General features: G+C 36.6%; 3 protein-coding genes across 5 annotated transcripts in view; 2 read left to right on the forward strand and 1 right to left on the reverse strand.

Moving 5' to 3' along the window:
- Nucleotides 1–18,187, forward strand: part of LOC129439427 (uncharacterized) — a 148,020-nt gene that overhangs the window by 41,887 nt on the left and 87,946 nt on the right. The gene's annotated exons all lie outside the window — the stretch shown is intronic.
- On the reverse strand, nucleotides 37–3,312 carry LOC129439433 (uncharacterized). Its single transcript, XM_073860333.1, has 8 exons — nucleotides 3,166–3,312; nucleotides 2,502–2,776; nucleotides 1,559–1,669; nucleotides 839–961; nucleotides 594–716; nucleotides 349–471; nucleotides 102–224; nucleotides 37–49 (listed from the first exon to the last, which is right to left on the reverse strand). Exons 2-8 carry the CDS (start codon nucleotides 2,753–2,755, stop codon nucleotides 37–39), a joined length of 870 nt encoding a protein of 289 aa, XP_073716434.1. The 5' UTR covers nucleotides 2,756–2,776; nucleotides 3,166–3,312.
- Nucleotides 11,230–16,806, forward strand: LOC129439431 (uncharacterized). Its single transcript, XM_073860335.1, has 6 exons — nucleotides 11,230–11,283; nucleotides 11,816–12,241; nucleotides 12,428–12,496; nucleotides 13,286–13,636; nucleotides 16,496–16,569; nucleotides 16,765–16,806. The coding sequence occupies exons 1-6, from the start codon at nucleotides 11,259–11,261 to the stop codon at nucleotides 16,804–16,806; spliced, it is 987 nt and encodes a 328-aa protein (XP_073716436.1). The 5' UTR covers nucleotides 11,230–11,258.

The following is an 18,187-nucleotide window of genomic DNA, read 5'->3' on the forward strand; positions in this document are numbered from 1 at the left end:
ACAAATACATATATTCAATACCATTTCTGTAAAGTCCTAAGACACCCATCTATATAATAATGATATATTCTTATATTCAGCAGGTGTATTAATGTACTCACCTGGGGTGTGCGGATTCTGCTTTAACACTGAATTTAAGAGGTTCAACCATGGATCTGTCGCTCTTTAATGACACACAGCTTGGTTGTGGAGATGCTGCACTGTCTACCTCTCTCTCTAAAATACTGGAAAAAAAACAAACAAATAAACAAATACATATATTCAATGCCATTTCTGTAAAGTCCTAAGACACCCATCTATATTGTAATCATATATTCCCATAATCAGCACGTCTATTAATTTACTCACCTGGGGTGTGAGGATTCTGCTTTAACACTGAATTTAAGAGGTTCAACCATGGATCTATCGCTCTTTAATGACACACAACTTGGTTGTGGAGATGCTGCCCTGTCTACCTCTCTCTCTAAAATACTGGAAAAAACAAATAAATAAACAAATACATATATTCAATACCATTTCTGTAAAGTCCTAAGACACCCATCTATATTGTAATCATATATTCCCATAATCAGCAGGTCTATTAATTTACTCACCTGGGGTGTGATGATTCTGCTTTAACACTGAATTTAAGAGGTTCAACCATGGATCTGTCGCTCTTTATTGACACACAGCTTGGTTGTGTAGATGCTGCTCTGTCTACCTCCCTCTCTAAAATACTGGAAAAAACAAATAAATAAACAAATACATATATTCAATACCATTTCTGTAAAGTCCTAAGACACCCATCTATATAATAATCATATATTCTTATATTCAGCAGGTGTATTAATGTACTCACCTGGGGTGTGAGGATTCTGCTTTAACACTGAATTTAAGAGGTTCAACCATGGATCTGTCACTCTTTAATGACACATAGCTTGGTTGTGGGGATGTTGCACTGTCTATTTCTCTCTCTAAAATACTGGGGGAAAAAATAAATAAACAAATACATATATTCAATACCATTTCTGTAAGTCCTAAGAAACCCATCCTATTTTATAATCAAATATTCTTATATTCAGCAGGTGTATTAATTTACTCACCTGGGGTGTGAGGATTCTGCTTTAACACTGAATTTAAGAGGTTCAACCATGGATCTGTCGCTCTTTAATGACACACAGCTTGGTTGTGGAGATGCTGCTCTGTCTACCTCCCTCTCTAAAATACTGGAAAAAACAAATAAATAAACAAATACATATATTCAATACCATTTCTGTAAAGTCCTAAGACACCCATCTATATTATAATCATATATTTTAATATTAGGCAGGCGTACTAATGTACTCACGTGGGGTGTGAGGATTCTGTTTTAACATTGAATTTAAGAGGTTCAACCATGGATCTGTCGCTCTTTAATGACACACAGCTTGGTTGTGGGGATGTTGCACTGTCTATGTCTCTCTCTAAAATACTGGGGAAAAAAATAAATAAACAAATACCATTTCTGTAAGTCCTAAAAAACCCATCCTATTTTATAATCAAATATTCTTATATTCAGCAGGTGTATTAATGTACTCACCTAGGGTACAAGCATTCGGTTTTAACACTGAATTTAAGAGGTTCAACCATGGATCTGTCGCTCTTTAATGACACACAGCTTGGTTGTGGAGATGCTGCACTGTCTACCTCTCTTTGTAAAATACAAAAAAATACAAATAAATACATATATTCATTATCGTTTTCGTAAAGTCCTAAGACACCCACCATATATTATACTTATATATTACAGTGTACATGTCCCTTTTTTTCTAAAACCCTGAAAAATACAGCTAAATAATAATAATAATAATAATAATAATCATAATAATATATTTAAAAATAACAATAATAATAATAATCATATTTAAATTATAAAGCAGTTGGGGTTTTTGAATCTGATATTCATCACTAGGATATTTCTGTATATCACTTAGTCACTGATATATGGCTACATTTCATTTACATTTAGCAGATATTTCACTGTTGCTTGTGTGCTATTGCTTTATTATTTCGCACCTTCTATATATAATATGATAACTATTCTCTTATTGTTAAATATGCACTGCTTCTGACACCTTATTTAAGAATGTTATAAACATTTTTTTCCCTAAGACCCAATAAAAAGACCAATATTGGCCTAACCAGACTAGCAAAAACATGTGTACAGTGACACATTTAGCAACTTGGGAAATAGTTGAGGTCTGTTTTAAAAACAAATTTTTATTTACATTGTCGTTTCTCTTTCTTCATCTATTCTCTTCCTGCGCACAACCTTACCACATCACTGATTAACTTTTACGTTTAAAACAGAGTTGAAACATACAATAGCATCAATTAACAAATGTAATCTCTACTGTATCGTTTATGATACTGTAAGAAAGTTTTTGCATTTCTACAGAGCCTTTTCCTAACATGCATAAATAACGTGCCTCACCATAATAAAAATTAAACAAGTACTGTATATATCCAGCAGGTCTACTCACCTGAGGTTAAAGGGTTCTGCTTCATCACTGAATTTAAGAGGTTCAACCATTGATCTGTCACTCTTCATAGACACAAAGCTTAAAACTGGAGATGGTGCTCTCTGGGTGTGATGATCATCAATTTCATCATCTCTTTCTCCATAAAGATTGATTTTAGAAGCAGTAACCTCCTCGTCTCTCTTCCCAAACAGATTCATTTCCTCATTTTCTATCTGACAAACACTTGGCTTGATCAGATTGGTTTCTTCCTCCATGATATACTGCAATTATTTCACCTGTGTGATGATGTGCATCAGTGATTTAGTCACAATATTCACATAGGTCGTTAAATTAAAAAGGTAATTTAAATATAATTTATAATTGAGAGCTTAATACAGTACAAACACGTATAATCAATGTTATTTAATGTATACAGTTTTGTTTTAGGAAAGTAAAGTTGACAGTAATACTTGCGTTTGGTTTTGCTTGATAAACAATTATTTCTGCCTTTTAAACCACAGCAGTGAATCGCTTTAAGAATTTGACCTTTCGACTCTTCAAGTCTGTTTACTTATCGCTTTACAACCATGCGGGTTTAATAGATTTTAAGTTAAGGACTCGTTATGTGCATCTCTCTTTATACGCTAAGATAAAGCATTGAATATGTTATAAGCATTGAACTTACCGTTAATGGTGAAGACATGATGTAGTACAGAAACTCGTTTTTATCATAACCATAACGTTACCGTTATGATATCAGTGACAGGAACTCGAGCTTTTTTGCAAAGTTATGGCTACACGAGTCACGACCGACACGTTTATGTACTGACACCTTTTGGATATATAACGTCATGACATGATGTGCGCAACTTTTCCAGTACTAAAAACTCGCAGCAACAGTCATCAAAAACAAAACAGACAGGAATAATTTCTCAGCAGCTGTGATAATCTAACCAAAACTGCTTTTACGTGATACAAAGCAACAATTTTGAATATTGGCATGGGGTATATACCCACTTCTAAATTCTAAACATTAATTAATTGTAATTAATTTCACAGGGATCCTTATGCTGAGAGGTCAAGTAGAAGACGTTAAGTGACAATACTGGCCCATTTTGGAGTGAAATATTCAAGACTAGTCTTGCACCTTATCCTTTATAAAACAGGGAATTCAACCTCACTCATGCCGCTTAACTAAAATGAGATTATAAATTAGGAGTATCCACTTCTACATCACTAGATAATCACTCTACATCACTAAATAACCCAAGTATATATCGCTGCAGCCCGGAGACTCAAGTAACTAGACAGGCAGATAGACAGATTCAAAATTGCATTCTAGGCGCTGGTTCACTTTAAGAGAGGGGCGGAGCCGTGACGTCGAAGGGCAGGCGCTAAGAGAAAAGTTCACTGTGGCTTTCATAACCCGAAGACTGCAGTCTCCGGAGGTCACATTTGCAGGCTGCATATGTCATCATAACAAAATATTAGCAATTATAAACCTTTTTTATTATACTTAGTTAATCTTAAAGTGTTATAATATGCTTAAGACTTGCGAAAGTAATGCTCAGTTAACTTAAATAAACAAGGCTTGATGACGTATGCAGCCTGCATATGCGACCTCCAGAGACTGCAGCCTTCAGATTGAGAAATTGCCTGTAAGTAACTCGTGTTAAGAAAAATAACGATACATTTCAGTGTGCATTTCAGTGCTGTGATCTGTTTCTGACCTTATTTTTTTAGTAATGGAAAATCGGCTTCAGTTGTGTTTTTGCTGTTACTGTCGAAGATTATGATTTGAACATATTTCTAGCGACGAGGCAAATAGCAGATATGTCAAAAACAAGACAAGTTTTAGCCTGATGTTTATAAGAAAATAAATAAATCTGTATATCAGGACATATTACCTTAGCTATATTTAAACCTGTGGATTACTAACCTCTTAGAAATCAATCATTCAGCAAATGTTTACATTTCTAATGTGTGCATTTGAATGTTGCTTTGGAATACATTTACAATTAAATTTGTGTTTAGCTATCATAATGACCCTGTCTGTGTAAATTAAAGTCGTATTTTATGATTTACTGCTTTCTACATAAAATCATCATTGACTACTGTACATAATGTAAAGAACATTCTGTGAAAAAATAACCTTGATATCTTTAATATTGACTGAGTAAGGCCATTTCAAAGATTAAAATGAATCTTTTATTGCAAATAAATAAAAACAAATCAAACATAAGTGTCATTATAATAATTAGTTTTAGTATTATAAATGAAAATGTACTGTATCTCAAATCATTTAAACCTAATTTTTATGGCTGTGACTTAATGCTACTAATCTCACAATTAGATTTTGAGACTTTAGGCTGGATTTCACAAACAGGGTCACATATAATATACAGTAAATGAGGCCTAAATTTAATGTTATATACTATTCAATTCAATGTATTTATATAGCCTGCAGGCTACTACACTTTTATATAGCCTGCAGGCACTTTGTAGATCACTAATGTGTGAGGGAGAAATGTATTCAGGATTGTCATAAAATTAGAAATACTTTAATTCTGAACCCAAAAGCCCAATCAGAATCATCTAATCTGCTCTTCATAAACAAAATTTACATTTATCCTTGCAGATAAATGACATATCAGATGCTATACTGAATGTGACAGTAGACTAAAGACTTAAAGCTGGATTATGGCACTTAAATAAAAAAAACTATTCAGGTTACATGAGATCTCTAGTGGAGGAAAACCTGTCACCACTGGGCTCTCCTTGTGATGGGCAAGGATTTTACATTTACTTTACATGCTTATTACAATACTAACATTAAAGGCGGAGTCCACGATGTTTGAAAAACGCGTTGGAAAAGGAGACGGGCCGACTACCAAAACACACTTATAGCCAATCAAATCAAATCAAATGCCGGGTTGCGTATGTGTGGGGCGGGTCTATCAACAGAAGGTCCAGATTCTATTGGGGTAGGGGCGTGTTTGTTTAGGTGATTTCAAATATCAACATTGGCTTTCAAACATCATGGACTCCGCCTTTAAGGAGAATTTATTCATGCACTTTGAAAAAATTATTCCTGAAAAATTATTTTTTCAAAAAAAAAAAAAATTTAAACAGTGCTTGTTTCCTTAGCATTGATATGTATTTCCTTTATTTACATTACTTAACCTGAAAATGTTATGAATGTGATGTTATGAAGTCAGTCTAGCATCATTCTGCTCTCTCACTTTTGTTTAGGAGAGAAAGATGGCGACTGCAAGAAGCAGTAAGTTAAAACTTTTTCATTTTCTATTGATTCACAAACATTTAAGGGCACTTTGTAATGTGGCACCCAGCTGTTTGGATGCATGAGTCCTTTCTGTTTCTTTATGTTACAGATGAGTTTCAGCTTGTTGTCCCTAAAACAGCTCAAGCAGTCACTATTGAACTGGGGTCTGGATTTACTGTACCATGTCACCTGTCACCTGAAATAAGTGCTGTGGACATGGAGATCAAATGGTTTAAGGAGACAGAGTGTGTGTGTCTCTATAAGAACAGACAGATGATTGAAGGGACGAGTTATAAGGACAGAGTGAATCCGTTCACTGAGGTGCTGGAGAGAGGAGATGTTTCCTTATCACTGAAAGTCATCAGAGTCTCAGATCTGGGAGATTATGTCTGTCAAGTCACCAGTGGAGACCAAACAGAGGAGATAACAGTAAAACTAAAAGAAGAAATACCATGTAAGTTTAGTAGTTAACACTCTTCAGAGTCCTGTACCTTGAAGATGTCTGGAATGCAGTGTCTCCACGAAATAGCAGCAGCAACAACACTATACAGCGCAAGTCACATACATTAGGGCGGTATTATGCAAATGTTACCTGCAGTAAAATGTCCAACTGCAGGGGTGTGTTTGATCGAGTCGTTTTAGGTAGGCGTGGACAAGGCTTTACATTTAAAAAGATGTTTTTTTTTCTAGCCCAGGGTGTCACTGAAGTGTCACTTTGCTCACAGATGATTGGTTGCATTTTTGTGTGTGATCTCTGATTTGGCCATATGTAAATTATTATGGCGATGCACTGCTAAAAGACAAGCTACTTTTATGGTACCCAAAACCCAGGAATGGGACATACTAATCCTAAATTTACCTGGCTACGCAATTAAGCTTCATGGTACAGAACTCAAATCTTTACCATCATTATGGTACTAAATCATGGTGAAACCGCCTATTGTTATGCTGAATTTTCAATAAAAAGTTAGTGCTGGGAAAAGATTAATCGCATACAAAATAAAAGTGATTTGTAACATAATATACAATTGTGTTCTGTGTGTAATTATTATGTATATATAAGTACACACATTTTCATGTATATATTTAAAGGAGCATTTCACCCATAAAAACATTAATCATTATTGAAAGTGTGTTATATTTGTAGTTGATATGTAAGATACATTTCGAATTTGGTGCCTATTTGACCAAGAAAAGGGGTGTTTGTAGTCTCACTCCCTCAACAAAGATTTAGCACTTCCTTCTTTCAATGATGCAATATGATGATTTTTACATCATTGAAAGAAGGAAGTGCAACACTGAAATCTGTATTTCTCCTGTCTCAGCGGTAACTGAGGAAATAATGCACGACCATTCAAAAACATGACTGGGTCTCTAACTATACAAAGATTAATGCAAATGGGTGAAGTGTCCCTTTAAGAAACATTTACATGTGTATATATATATTTATTAATATTTAGATATACTCTATATTATATATATATATATATATATATATATATATATATATATATTTAAATATATATAAATAAAAAATTCTGAAATGTATACATGCATGTGTGTGTGTGTGTGTGTGTGTGTGTGTGTGTGTGTGTATGTATATATATATATATATATATATATATATATATATATATATATATATATATATATATATATATATATATATATATATGTATATATATATATATATATATATATATATGTATATATATATATATATATATATATGTATATATATATATGTGTATATATATATATATGTGTGTATATATATATATATACACACACACACACACACACATGCATGTATACATTTCAGAATTTTTTATTTATATATATTTAAATATATATATATATATATATATATATATATATATATATATATATATATATATATATATATATAATATAGAGTATATCTAAATATTAATAAATATATATATACACATGTAAATGTTTCTTAAATATATACATGAAAATGTGTGTACTTATATATACATAATAATTACACACAGAACACAATTGTATATTATGTTACAAATCACTTTTATTTTGTATGCGATTAATCTTTTCCCAGCACTAACTTTTTATTGAAAATTCAGCATAACAATAGGCGGTTTCACCATGATTTAGTACCATAATGTACCATGAAGCTTAATTGGGTAGCCAGGTAAATTTAGGATTAGTATGTCCCATTCCTGGCTTTTGGGTACCATAAAAGTAGCTTGTCTTTTAGCAGTGCATCGCCATAATAATTTACATATGGCCAAATCAGAGATCGCACACCAAAATGCAACCAATCATCTGTGAGCAAAGTGACACTTCAGTGACACCCTGGGCTAGAAAAAAAACATATTTTTAAATGTAAAGCCTTGTCCACGCCTACCTAAAATGACTCGATCAAACACACCCCTGCAGTTGGACATTTTACTGCAGGTAACATTTGCATAATACCGCCCTAATGTATGTGACTTGCGCTGTATAGTGTTGTTGCTGCTGCTATTTCGTGGAGACACTGCATTCCAGACATCTTCAAGGTACAGGACTCTGAAGAGTGTTAACTACTAAACTTACATGGTATTTCTTCTTTTAGTTTTACTGTTATCTCCTCTGTTTGGTCTCCACTGGTGACTTGACAGACATAATCTCCCAGATCTGAGACTCTGATGACTTTCAGTGATAAGGAAACATCTCCTCTCTCCAGCACCTCAGTGAACGGATTCACTCTGTCCTTATAACTCGTCCCTTCAATCATCTGTCTGTTCTTATAAAGACAAACACAGTCTGTCTCCTTAAACCATCTGATCTCCATGTCCACAGCACTTATTTCAGGTGACAGGTGACATGGTACAGTAAATCCAGACCCCAGTTCAATAGTGACTGCTTGAGCTGTTTTAGGGACAACAAGCTGAAACTCATCTGTAACATAAAGAAACAGAAAGGACTCATGCATCCAAACAGCTGGGTGCCACATTACAAAGTGCCCTTAAATGTTTGTGAATCAATAGAAAATGAAAAAGTTTTAACTTACTGCTTCTTGCAGTCGCCATCTTTCTCTCCTAAACAAAAGTGAGAGAGCAGAATGATGCTAGACTGACTTCATAACATCACATTCATAACATTTTCAGGTTAAGTAATGTAAATAAAGGAAATACATATCAATGCTAAGGAAATAAGCACTGTTTAAATTTTTTTTTTGAAAAAAATATTTTTCAGGAATAATTTTTTTAAAGTGCATGAATAAATTCTCCTTAAAGGCGGAGTCCATGATGTTTGAAAGCCAATGTTGATATTTGAAATCACCTAAACAAACACGCCCCTACCCCAATAGAATCTGGACCTTCTGTTGATAGACCCGCCCCACACATACGCAACCCGGCATTTGATTTAATTTGATTGGCTATAAGTGTGTTTTGGTAGTCGGCCCGTCTCCTTTTCCAACGCGTTTTTCAAACATCGTGGACTCCGCCTTTAATGTTAGTATTGTAATAAGCATGTAAAGTAAATGTAAAATCCTTGCCCATCACAAGGAGAGCCCAGTGGTGACAGGTTTTCCTCCACTAGAGATCTCATGTAACCTGAATAGTTTTTTTTATTTAAGTGCCATAATCCAGCTTTAAGTCTTTAGTCTACTGTCACATTCAGTATAGCATCTGATATGTCATTTATCTGCAAGGATAAATGTAAATTTTGTTTATGAAGAGCAGATTAGATGATTCTGATTGGGCTTTTGGGTTCAGAATTAAAGTATTTCTAATTTTATGACAATCCTGAATACATTTCTCCCTCACACATTAGTGATCTACAAAGTGCCTGCAGGCTATATAAAAGTGTAGTAGCCTGCAGGCTATATAAAAGTGTAGTAGCCTGCAGGCTATATAAATACATTGAATTGAATAGTATATAACATTAAATTTAGGCCTCATTTACTGTATATTATATGTGACCCTGTCTGTGAAATCCAGCCTAAAGTCTCAAAATCTAATTGTGAGATTAGCATCAAGCATCACCATTAGGTTTAAATGATTTGAGATACAGTACATTTTCATTTATAATACTAAAACTAATTATTATAATGACACTTATGTTTGATATATATATATATATATATATATATATATTACACACAGCACACTCACATATATTATGCATATACAGTATATGCAAAAAGTAACTTTTATTTTGTATGCGATTAATCGCGATTAATCTTTCCCAGCACAAAAAATATAGTCTTTATCCAAAGCTCAGGTTGTAATCCCTTTTTCTGGATTGCCCAGTGATTCTGGATTACCATTTCTAAAAACTTTACAAATAGAAATTTAATTTGGTTTTGTTTTGTTTTTTTGCTAAGAAGAAACACAAGAAATACTTAAATCTTGAGTTATCATTACTCATTTAAAGTGAAGATACATGTAAGCACAAATTGAAGTTTATTTATCAGGAGAGATCCTACTTCTGTTCTTTGTTGATGTTTCAAAGTCCATATTCACTTTACTTATTGTTTTCAGTCTTTAAGGGGTTGGGTATGAGGCACAAATTACATGTAAAGAAGGTAAGAGAAACTTCAAAAACGATAATATCAGATTTACATTCACATCTCATTTAACAAAGAAATTATTCAGTGTTATGCAACTTGCATCACATTGTGCTTTAAAATTGATTTCTTTGCCTCGACAGATTAAAGGGAAATTCCGCCTTGAAATGATCCTAGGGTTAATAACAAACGTGTACCGAGTTCGACCGTTCACTGGAGTTTGTTTTCATGTTAGTCTAACGTGACCAGTGTTATTGCTAAACGCAAATTAGCATGTTATGGTAGCCTTCGGGGCATCAGTGCATTAAAAACGAAATCGCTATGTCTATACTACTAATAATGCTCAAAATAACCCCACATTTACACTGTAGCACAATGAGGGTCTCTATATGTAAACCGAAGCATTGAGAACTTTGCAAGTGTACAGGCAGTTTATTAAAAATAAACACTTACCGTTCACGTCTGGATCACATATCCATGCGGGCGCCATCTTGGGAAAACTAAACTCTCGCGTGAAACGTTGTTGCCCGTTGTTGTGGAACAGGTGTTGTGCTTTCACGCGAGAGTTCAGTTTTCCCAAGATGGCGCCCGCATGGATATGTGATCCAGACGTGAACGGTAAGTGTTTGTTTTTAATAAACTGCCTGTACACTTGCAAAGTTCTCAATGCTTCGGTTTACATATAGAGACCCTCATTGTGCTACAGTGTAAGTGTGGGGTTATTTTGAGCATTATTAGTAGTATAGACATAGCGATTTCGTTTTTAATGCACTGATGCCCCGAAGGCTACCATAACATGCTAATTTGCGTTTAGCAATAACACTGGTCACGTTAGACTAACATGAAAACAAACTCCAGTGAACGGTCGAACTCGGTACACGTTTGTTATTAACCCTAGGATCATTTCAAGGCGGAATTTCCCTTTAACAGAACCTGGAACGAAGAGGAGAGATTAAATATGGTGGTCTCCGCTTTAATGTCAGGTGAGTGAAACAGAGAAGTTTGATTTTTTTCATATTCAAACCACACGCAATGCCATTGAAGAATCTTTTCTGTCTAAATGGTTCTCTAATGCAGTGGTTCTCAAACTTTTTCAGCGTGCGGCCCCCCTTGTATATGGTGCATTCCTTCGCGGCCCCCCAAATTTTTTTTATAACAAATTTGTTCTAAAACATAACATTTAGTAAGACAAAACATATTAAAGTATACAAAGTAGTGCTGTTGGTTAGTAGCCTTATTTTTTTTTTAGGTTTAATTATACAGAATTCATGATAAATTAATGTGTTTCATAAAATGTCATAAAACTGGGCCCCCCCTGGCACCATCTCGCGGCCCCCCTGGGGGCCCCGGCCCCCAGTTTGAGAACCACTGAAGCACCTTGCATCTGAAGAAGAACCTTCAGATTATAAAATGTATAAAAGAAGTGGTTCGAAACATACTGTGCATACTTGTGCAACGTCCAAAAATGTTAAAAATTCAATCTTTTAAGCAATATTGTCTATATATTTATCTTAGAGTTAGAAAAATACACAATTCCTGAAGAGTTGAAAAGACTTTATTCAGAGCGAGACAAACAGAGGAAAGACAATATTATCCTAGAGAGCAAACAGATGCTTCAAATGAAGGGCATGGCATTAAAGGAAAAGGACAAATGTCTGAAAGACATGGAAGATAAACTGTTGGAAACAATCAAAGAACTTGAGAAGACACAGAGTCAGCTTGAAGAGAAAGAGACACAATTGGATAATATGAACAAACTGATGAGTGAGAAAGAGAGACTGCTGGAGAACACAGCCAAACAGATGGAAACCAATCAACTTCATCTTTACACATTGAGAAATGAACTACAGGAGATGAAGATACAACTGGATGAACAGAAAACTAAATTTATTCATCAGGAGAAAACACTGCAAGAATACAAACAACGGCAGAAACAATCTGGTGAGTGTCTGAATTATAACCAAATCTGTTGTGATTTTTCCCACAGAAAGTGAATATTCAGTTAAATTTAGCTTCTTAAAAGCAAATTTGCAGTATTAATCGGATTAAAAAAATGTAATCCAGCATGATTATCAAACGGAACATGTTTAAATATAAATTTAATCTAAAGCTGCTGTGTTTTACCAGAGCAAGAAGTAAAATATCTTCATTGTGAAGTAAAGAGACTGAAAAATGAGTCATCTACACATTTAGCTGGTAAGTGTTTGTATTACCCAGTGATCATTTACAACATCATATTGGGGAACTGTCAGGAAGGTTTTAGAGAGAGAGGGGATTCACTTGCATGCAAAAAAGCAAAAAGCAAGCGAAAGCCCTTCCCAGGCAAGCTGACATAGGAAGAATCCACAGTGGAGAAAGTTTCCAGGATGATATCAGGAGAACACAATATACTAAAAACTTGAAAACAAAACTAGGCATGGAAATATGTCAGATAGTCATGACAAGAGACAAAGGGGAGCTAAATAGTAAAATAATAATGAGATAATGAGAGGCAGGTACGCAAGGAGGTACGCTGCGAGTGTAATAATGAAATAATAAGAGGGAGGAAAGGCACGAGAATGACAGGTACCCACAAGGAGACCTGTCAAAACAGCAAACAACAACATGCACACATATACAAAAAGAAGTAGACGATCAGGAACATTATAAGATGTGAACATCAACAATGAGAGAAACACCAGATTTTAACTGTGGTGGTTTTAGGAGGAAATCTATATAATTCTGTGGAATGGAGTAAATTATGGTAAAATGTGTTACAGCACTAACACTGCTACACGCATCTATGAAGACAAGCTAATTATTTGATGCGAAATATTTCTAGAGGTTCAAACAACTTGTGAATCCCTTATTAAACAGACTCCTACACCTTCAAAAGTACTCATTATCAATCATATCATAGTTTCCAATGAAAAATCCAGTTACTGTTTACAAGGAATAAAACCAATTAAAGTTTATAACTGATTTTTTTGTGTATTTGTCTACCAGAGCTAAATGGAAAATGCAAACGTCTAGAAGACACAGAGAAACTCCTAACTGAAAAAGACGCACAGATTAAAGATCTTGAGAAGAGCAAACAAACAGCTTTAGAGGAAAAAGACAAACTTCTGGACAAATCTAATGATAAACTACTACAAACAACCAGAGAGGTTGAGGAAAAACAAAAAGAGATTGAGGAGAAAAATATACTGATGATTGAGAAAGAGAAACTGCTGGAAAACACAGTCAAACAACTGGAAACCAGTAAACATCAACTGGAGACACTGAAAAATGAACTACAGGAAAATAACAGCAAACTACAACTACTGCTTGAGGAGAACAAACTACTGGAGAGCTCAGGTAAGAAATCTCTGATGGGGTTAATGTTATATATTCTTGCTTTAGTATGGTGAAAAAAACATTTTTTGTACTGTTAAATTCAAATGCTTATATATCAAAATTTAAATTATTTAAACATTTAACCAACAGTAATTTGCAGAGAATAATATACTTTTAAAAACATTTTGCCTTGAGTGTCTCTAGATGCTGCATACCGATTTTTGTGGCAATCGGGTAAAAACTCTAGGACGAGTTCGCAAAAGTAGGTTTTACGAATAATTCAAAATGGCGGAAAAATTTTCATGACGGAAAATGACGGATCAGAAGTTATAAGCAAAAACGTAAGTGCAACTTTGGACTGTTGGTGGCGCTAGCGGGTTAGACATAGAGGGCCCTATCTTGCACTCAGCGCAATTGACTTTGTCAGTGACACATGTATCATTTCGTATTTTGCACCGGCGCACAGCGGGTTTTTCCCTCCACAGACGCACGTCGGCAAACTAGGGAATGAACTTGCGCTCCCTGGGCGGTTCAGCGCAACAAAGGAGGCGTGCTCCGGCGCAAACCATCTCTTATGCTATTTTGCAGTTTCAAAAAACAATTGCGCTACTAACCAAAAAAAACTAGTCTAAAGTTAGTGGCGCGTTGCGCGTAGTTGATTATGCTATTTTAAGGGCGCATGCTTGACCATAATGTATCGCGTGCACAACGCACATTGCTTATCTAATCTACACAGATGCAACAGTTATTTTTGCAAATCATAAATTGTTACAATAAAAAATATTAGATAAGGGAAATCATTCAATCATAAATTGTTACGATAAAAATATTAATACATGAGATAAGGGAAATCATTGTGGTGAGCATTGTGGTGATAGTTTTTATTTATTTTGTGTGGCAGCGTTAAACAATTCTCATGCAAATAACGTTTTAAATATTTTTTAAAAGTTTGTTGTGTGGCTGTATTACGTTTATTTTATGTAAATAATAATTAAAATGTTTTCATAAGAAACCTTAATGTATATGAACTTGATTTGTAAGTGTACTTTGGGGTTGGACCTTGCTTGCGTTTCCGATTTCAAAGCCCCCAAACCCTTTCAGCGGTGGGGGTCCACGCAGCGATGTCCTCTGCTGGCGTCAGGTCCTGTGTAGAGGCAGATCCACCTCCCGTTACACGGCGTGTCCGATTTATGCTGGCAAGCTTGGGATCCCCCCGTCTCCTGACATCATTGTAGTGCTTGGCGCAGCTGATGAGACAATTGTGGCTATATTTCCTCTCACGCCTGTTTAACCGATGCTGATTCGGGCGGGTTTCTCCTATCCTCATACAAAACAACTTCTCTGTCTTTGACTGCTCTTACAAGAACGTGGGTCTCCTCAGCTGTGAACCGCTCCTGGCGTGCGCCTGGTAAATCCGTCATGATAATAGCAACCCGCCATGGAACTTGCGCCCTTTTGCGTTTAAAGGGAATGTTGGATAGCGTTCTGATTGGTTTATTTGACGTTACGCCCAAACCACACCTATGAATAATGAACCTACTTCAGACCAACCCCTTATTGATATGCGCCTGGCGTAAGACTCATTTCTCCCGCCGGGAAAATAGCAACTGCGCCCAAGATCCGCCCACAAAGTCACATGCGCTTTGCGCTTCGCACTTGCGTTTCAGATCGTTAAAATAGGGCCCAGAGACTCCAAATTTGCTGTGGATAATATTTGGACTGTCCTTTATCAGTGTGCCAAATTTCATAACTTTCCTACGTACGGTTCTATGGGCTGCCATAGACCGCAATGGAACAGGAAGAAGAATAATATGTAAGAAAAAGAAAAAGAAGAAAACTAACAGATACAATAGGGGTCTTCGCCCATTCTGGGCTTGACCCCTAAAAAGAAAACTAACGGATACAATAGGGGTCTTCGCCGATTCTGGGCTTGACCCCTAAAAAAAAAAAAGAAAAAGAAAACTAACGGATACAATAGGGGTCTTCGCCCATTTTGGGCTTGACCCCTAAAAACTAACAGATACAATAGGGGTCGTCGCCCATTCTGGGCTTGACCCCTAATAAGAAAACTAACAATAACAATAGGTGTCTACGCCACTTCGTGGCTTGACCCCTAATAATAAGAAAACTAACAATAACAATAGGGTTCTACGCCCCTTCGGGGCTTGACCCCTAATAAGAAAACTAACAATAACAATAGGGTTCTACGCCCCTTCGTGGCTTGACCCCTAATAATAAGAAAACTAACAATAACAATAGGTGTCTACGCCACTTCGTGGCTTGACCCCTAATAAGAAAACTAACAATCCCAATAGGGGTCTCGCCCATTCTGGGCTTGACCCCTAAATACTAAGTAAGAAAGTCATTTTTTGCAGTGCACATTCATCCTCAGTCCAGGATCCAGACAGTAGAGGTTTAAAACTTTAATGATTAAGAGATGTTTAGGAAATTTAAACTAATTGTCATTTTACTGTATAATAATTGTTTTTCCTTATTTACAGACATTTATGCAAGTCCACTTCAATCCACAGACCATGAAGATACTCTATTAATCGTCGTGTTGTTGTTGTTGTTGTTGTTGCTGTTGTTGTTGTTGTTGTTGTTGTTGTTGCTGTACTTGTGTCTCAATTAACATATATACCTGGGACAAATTGTACAAACTTTACCTACTTAAACATTTGAAGAGTTTTGTTGCAAAACGAGATAACCACCATTTTTTAATTGCTCAGAAATCTTGTTTTTTGGTTGTGCATTCCAATTAATTTCAATGCAACTGCAGTTGGTTTGTTTTGATTTAAACCTACTGTCACGAATTCGGTTTGGTCGATTGCTTTGCTTTGGGTTTTTGTGTTGTGTCTGTGTGTGTTCTTATTTTGACAGCTTTCATGTGCGCGCCGTTTCACTCGGGTGCTCCTCCCTTCACTCATCATTCTCACCTGCGCCCGCACCTGATGGTAATTATTTCTCCCTCTCGGTTTGGTATTTAATTCCCCTCTTCCTGCAGTTCTCTGCGAGTCCGTTGTCATTTGTTTATCGCCATTCTAGTCTTGCCCTGTTTATTTGTTTTTCTAGTCTAGTTTTTGCTTGTGCATTCTGTCGTGTTTTTGCCCGTGCTGCCTGGTGTGCTTTTGTATTTTTCTCTGCTTCAGGATTACGCTCTGTGTTCCTCTGCTGTGTTGGACTGTGATTGACAGATCTTCAGGACTGGCGCTGTCCAGTGGTGCTTGCTGACCATACTCGCTGCTTGTTCAGAGACACTATTGACTGTTTGCTACTATCTGCTCTCCCTGCAGTTTACAGCGAGTTTTTCTCGTAGTGTTGGTATTGTGGATTATCTTACCATTGTAATCTACCACTACTTCTCCCTGTTTTAATACAGAGTTGTCTTCACGTTGGTTACGATCAGCGATCTCATCACCCTGTCTACGCGCAGCGGAGCTCGTCACAGTTGGAAGCTAGCGAGTGTCAGAAATCAAGCATCACCGCGCTGTCCATTCGCCTGTCAGCTACAGCAGAGATTTTTTCACCCTGTCACCAAGCAGCGGAGACGTTCCTGATTCAGCAGAGATTTTTTCACCCTGTCACCAAGCAGTGGATACGATTTTGCAGAGATATTTTTCACCCTGTCACCAAGCAGCGGATACGTTCCTGATTCAGCAGAGATTTTTTCACCCTGTCACCCAGCAGTGGATACGCTTTTGCAGAGATATTTTTCACCCTGTCATCAAGCAGCGGATACGTTCCTGATTCAGCAGAGATTTTTTCACCCTGTCACCAAGCAGTGGATATGTACACGATTTTGCAGAGATATTTTTCACCCTGTCTTCAAGCAGCGGATACATTCACATCTGAGCTCTCCAGCTAGACTCTTTACATATTTTTCACCCTGCTCTTTCAGCAGCGGATCTCCTCTCTCTCTCTCTCTCTGTTTTGGTGACTTATTAAACACATTGCAATTGGATCCTTGTCTGTTGTTTTTTCCTGACAGACGGACTCGCCACATATGGATCCAGCAGATGTGGATACGGTACGGAATGCACTCGCACAACAAGGAGCTTGGCTGGGACAGCAGGATTCCCAGCTTTCTGCCACCACTCGAGAGGTTGAGGGTCTCACTGCCAGGCTTACAGAATTAACCACCCAGATGGATCGACTGCGGCTGGAGTCTCGCCGTTCTAATGAATCAGAACCTCACATCACTAATCCTCCCACTTATGATGGTGACCCAGGTTCGTGTCGTTCCTTCCTCTCTCAATGCTCTCTTGTGTTTTCTCTGCAGCCACGAAGATTCACTGCCGAAAATACTCGTGTGGCTTTTGTCATCACTCTTCTTACCGGAAGAGCTAGAGAATGGGCAACGGCAGTATGGGACACTCAGTCTCCGTGCTGTCACTCATTCGAGGACTTTAAGACGGAGATGATGAGACTTTTCGATCGGTCAGCACAGGGGGAGGCGGCTGCAGCCCGGTTGATTCGGTTGAAGCAAGGTGACCGAACAGTCACGGATTTCTCTGTGGAGTTTCAGACATTATCTACTGCGTGTGGTTGGAACGATGCGGCTCTACGGGCACA

Source organism: Misgurnus anguillicaudatus, chromosome 22 (assembly GCF_027580225.2).
Source record: "Misgurnus anguillicaudatus chromosome 22, ASM2758022v2, whole genome shotgun sequence".
Classification (NCBI taxonomy): domain Eukaryota; kingdom Metazoa; phylum Chordata; class Actinopteri; order Cypriniformes; family Cobitidae; genus Misgurnus; species Misgurnus anguillicaudatus.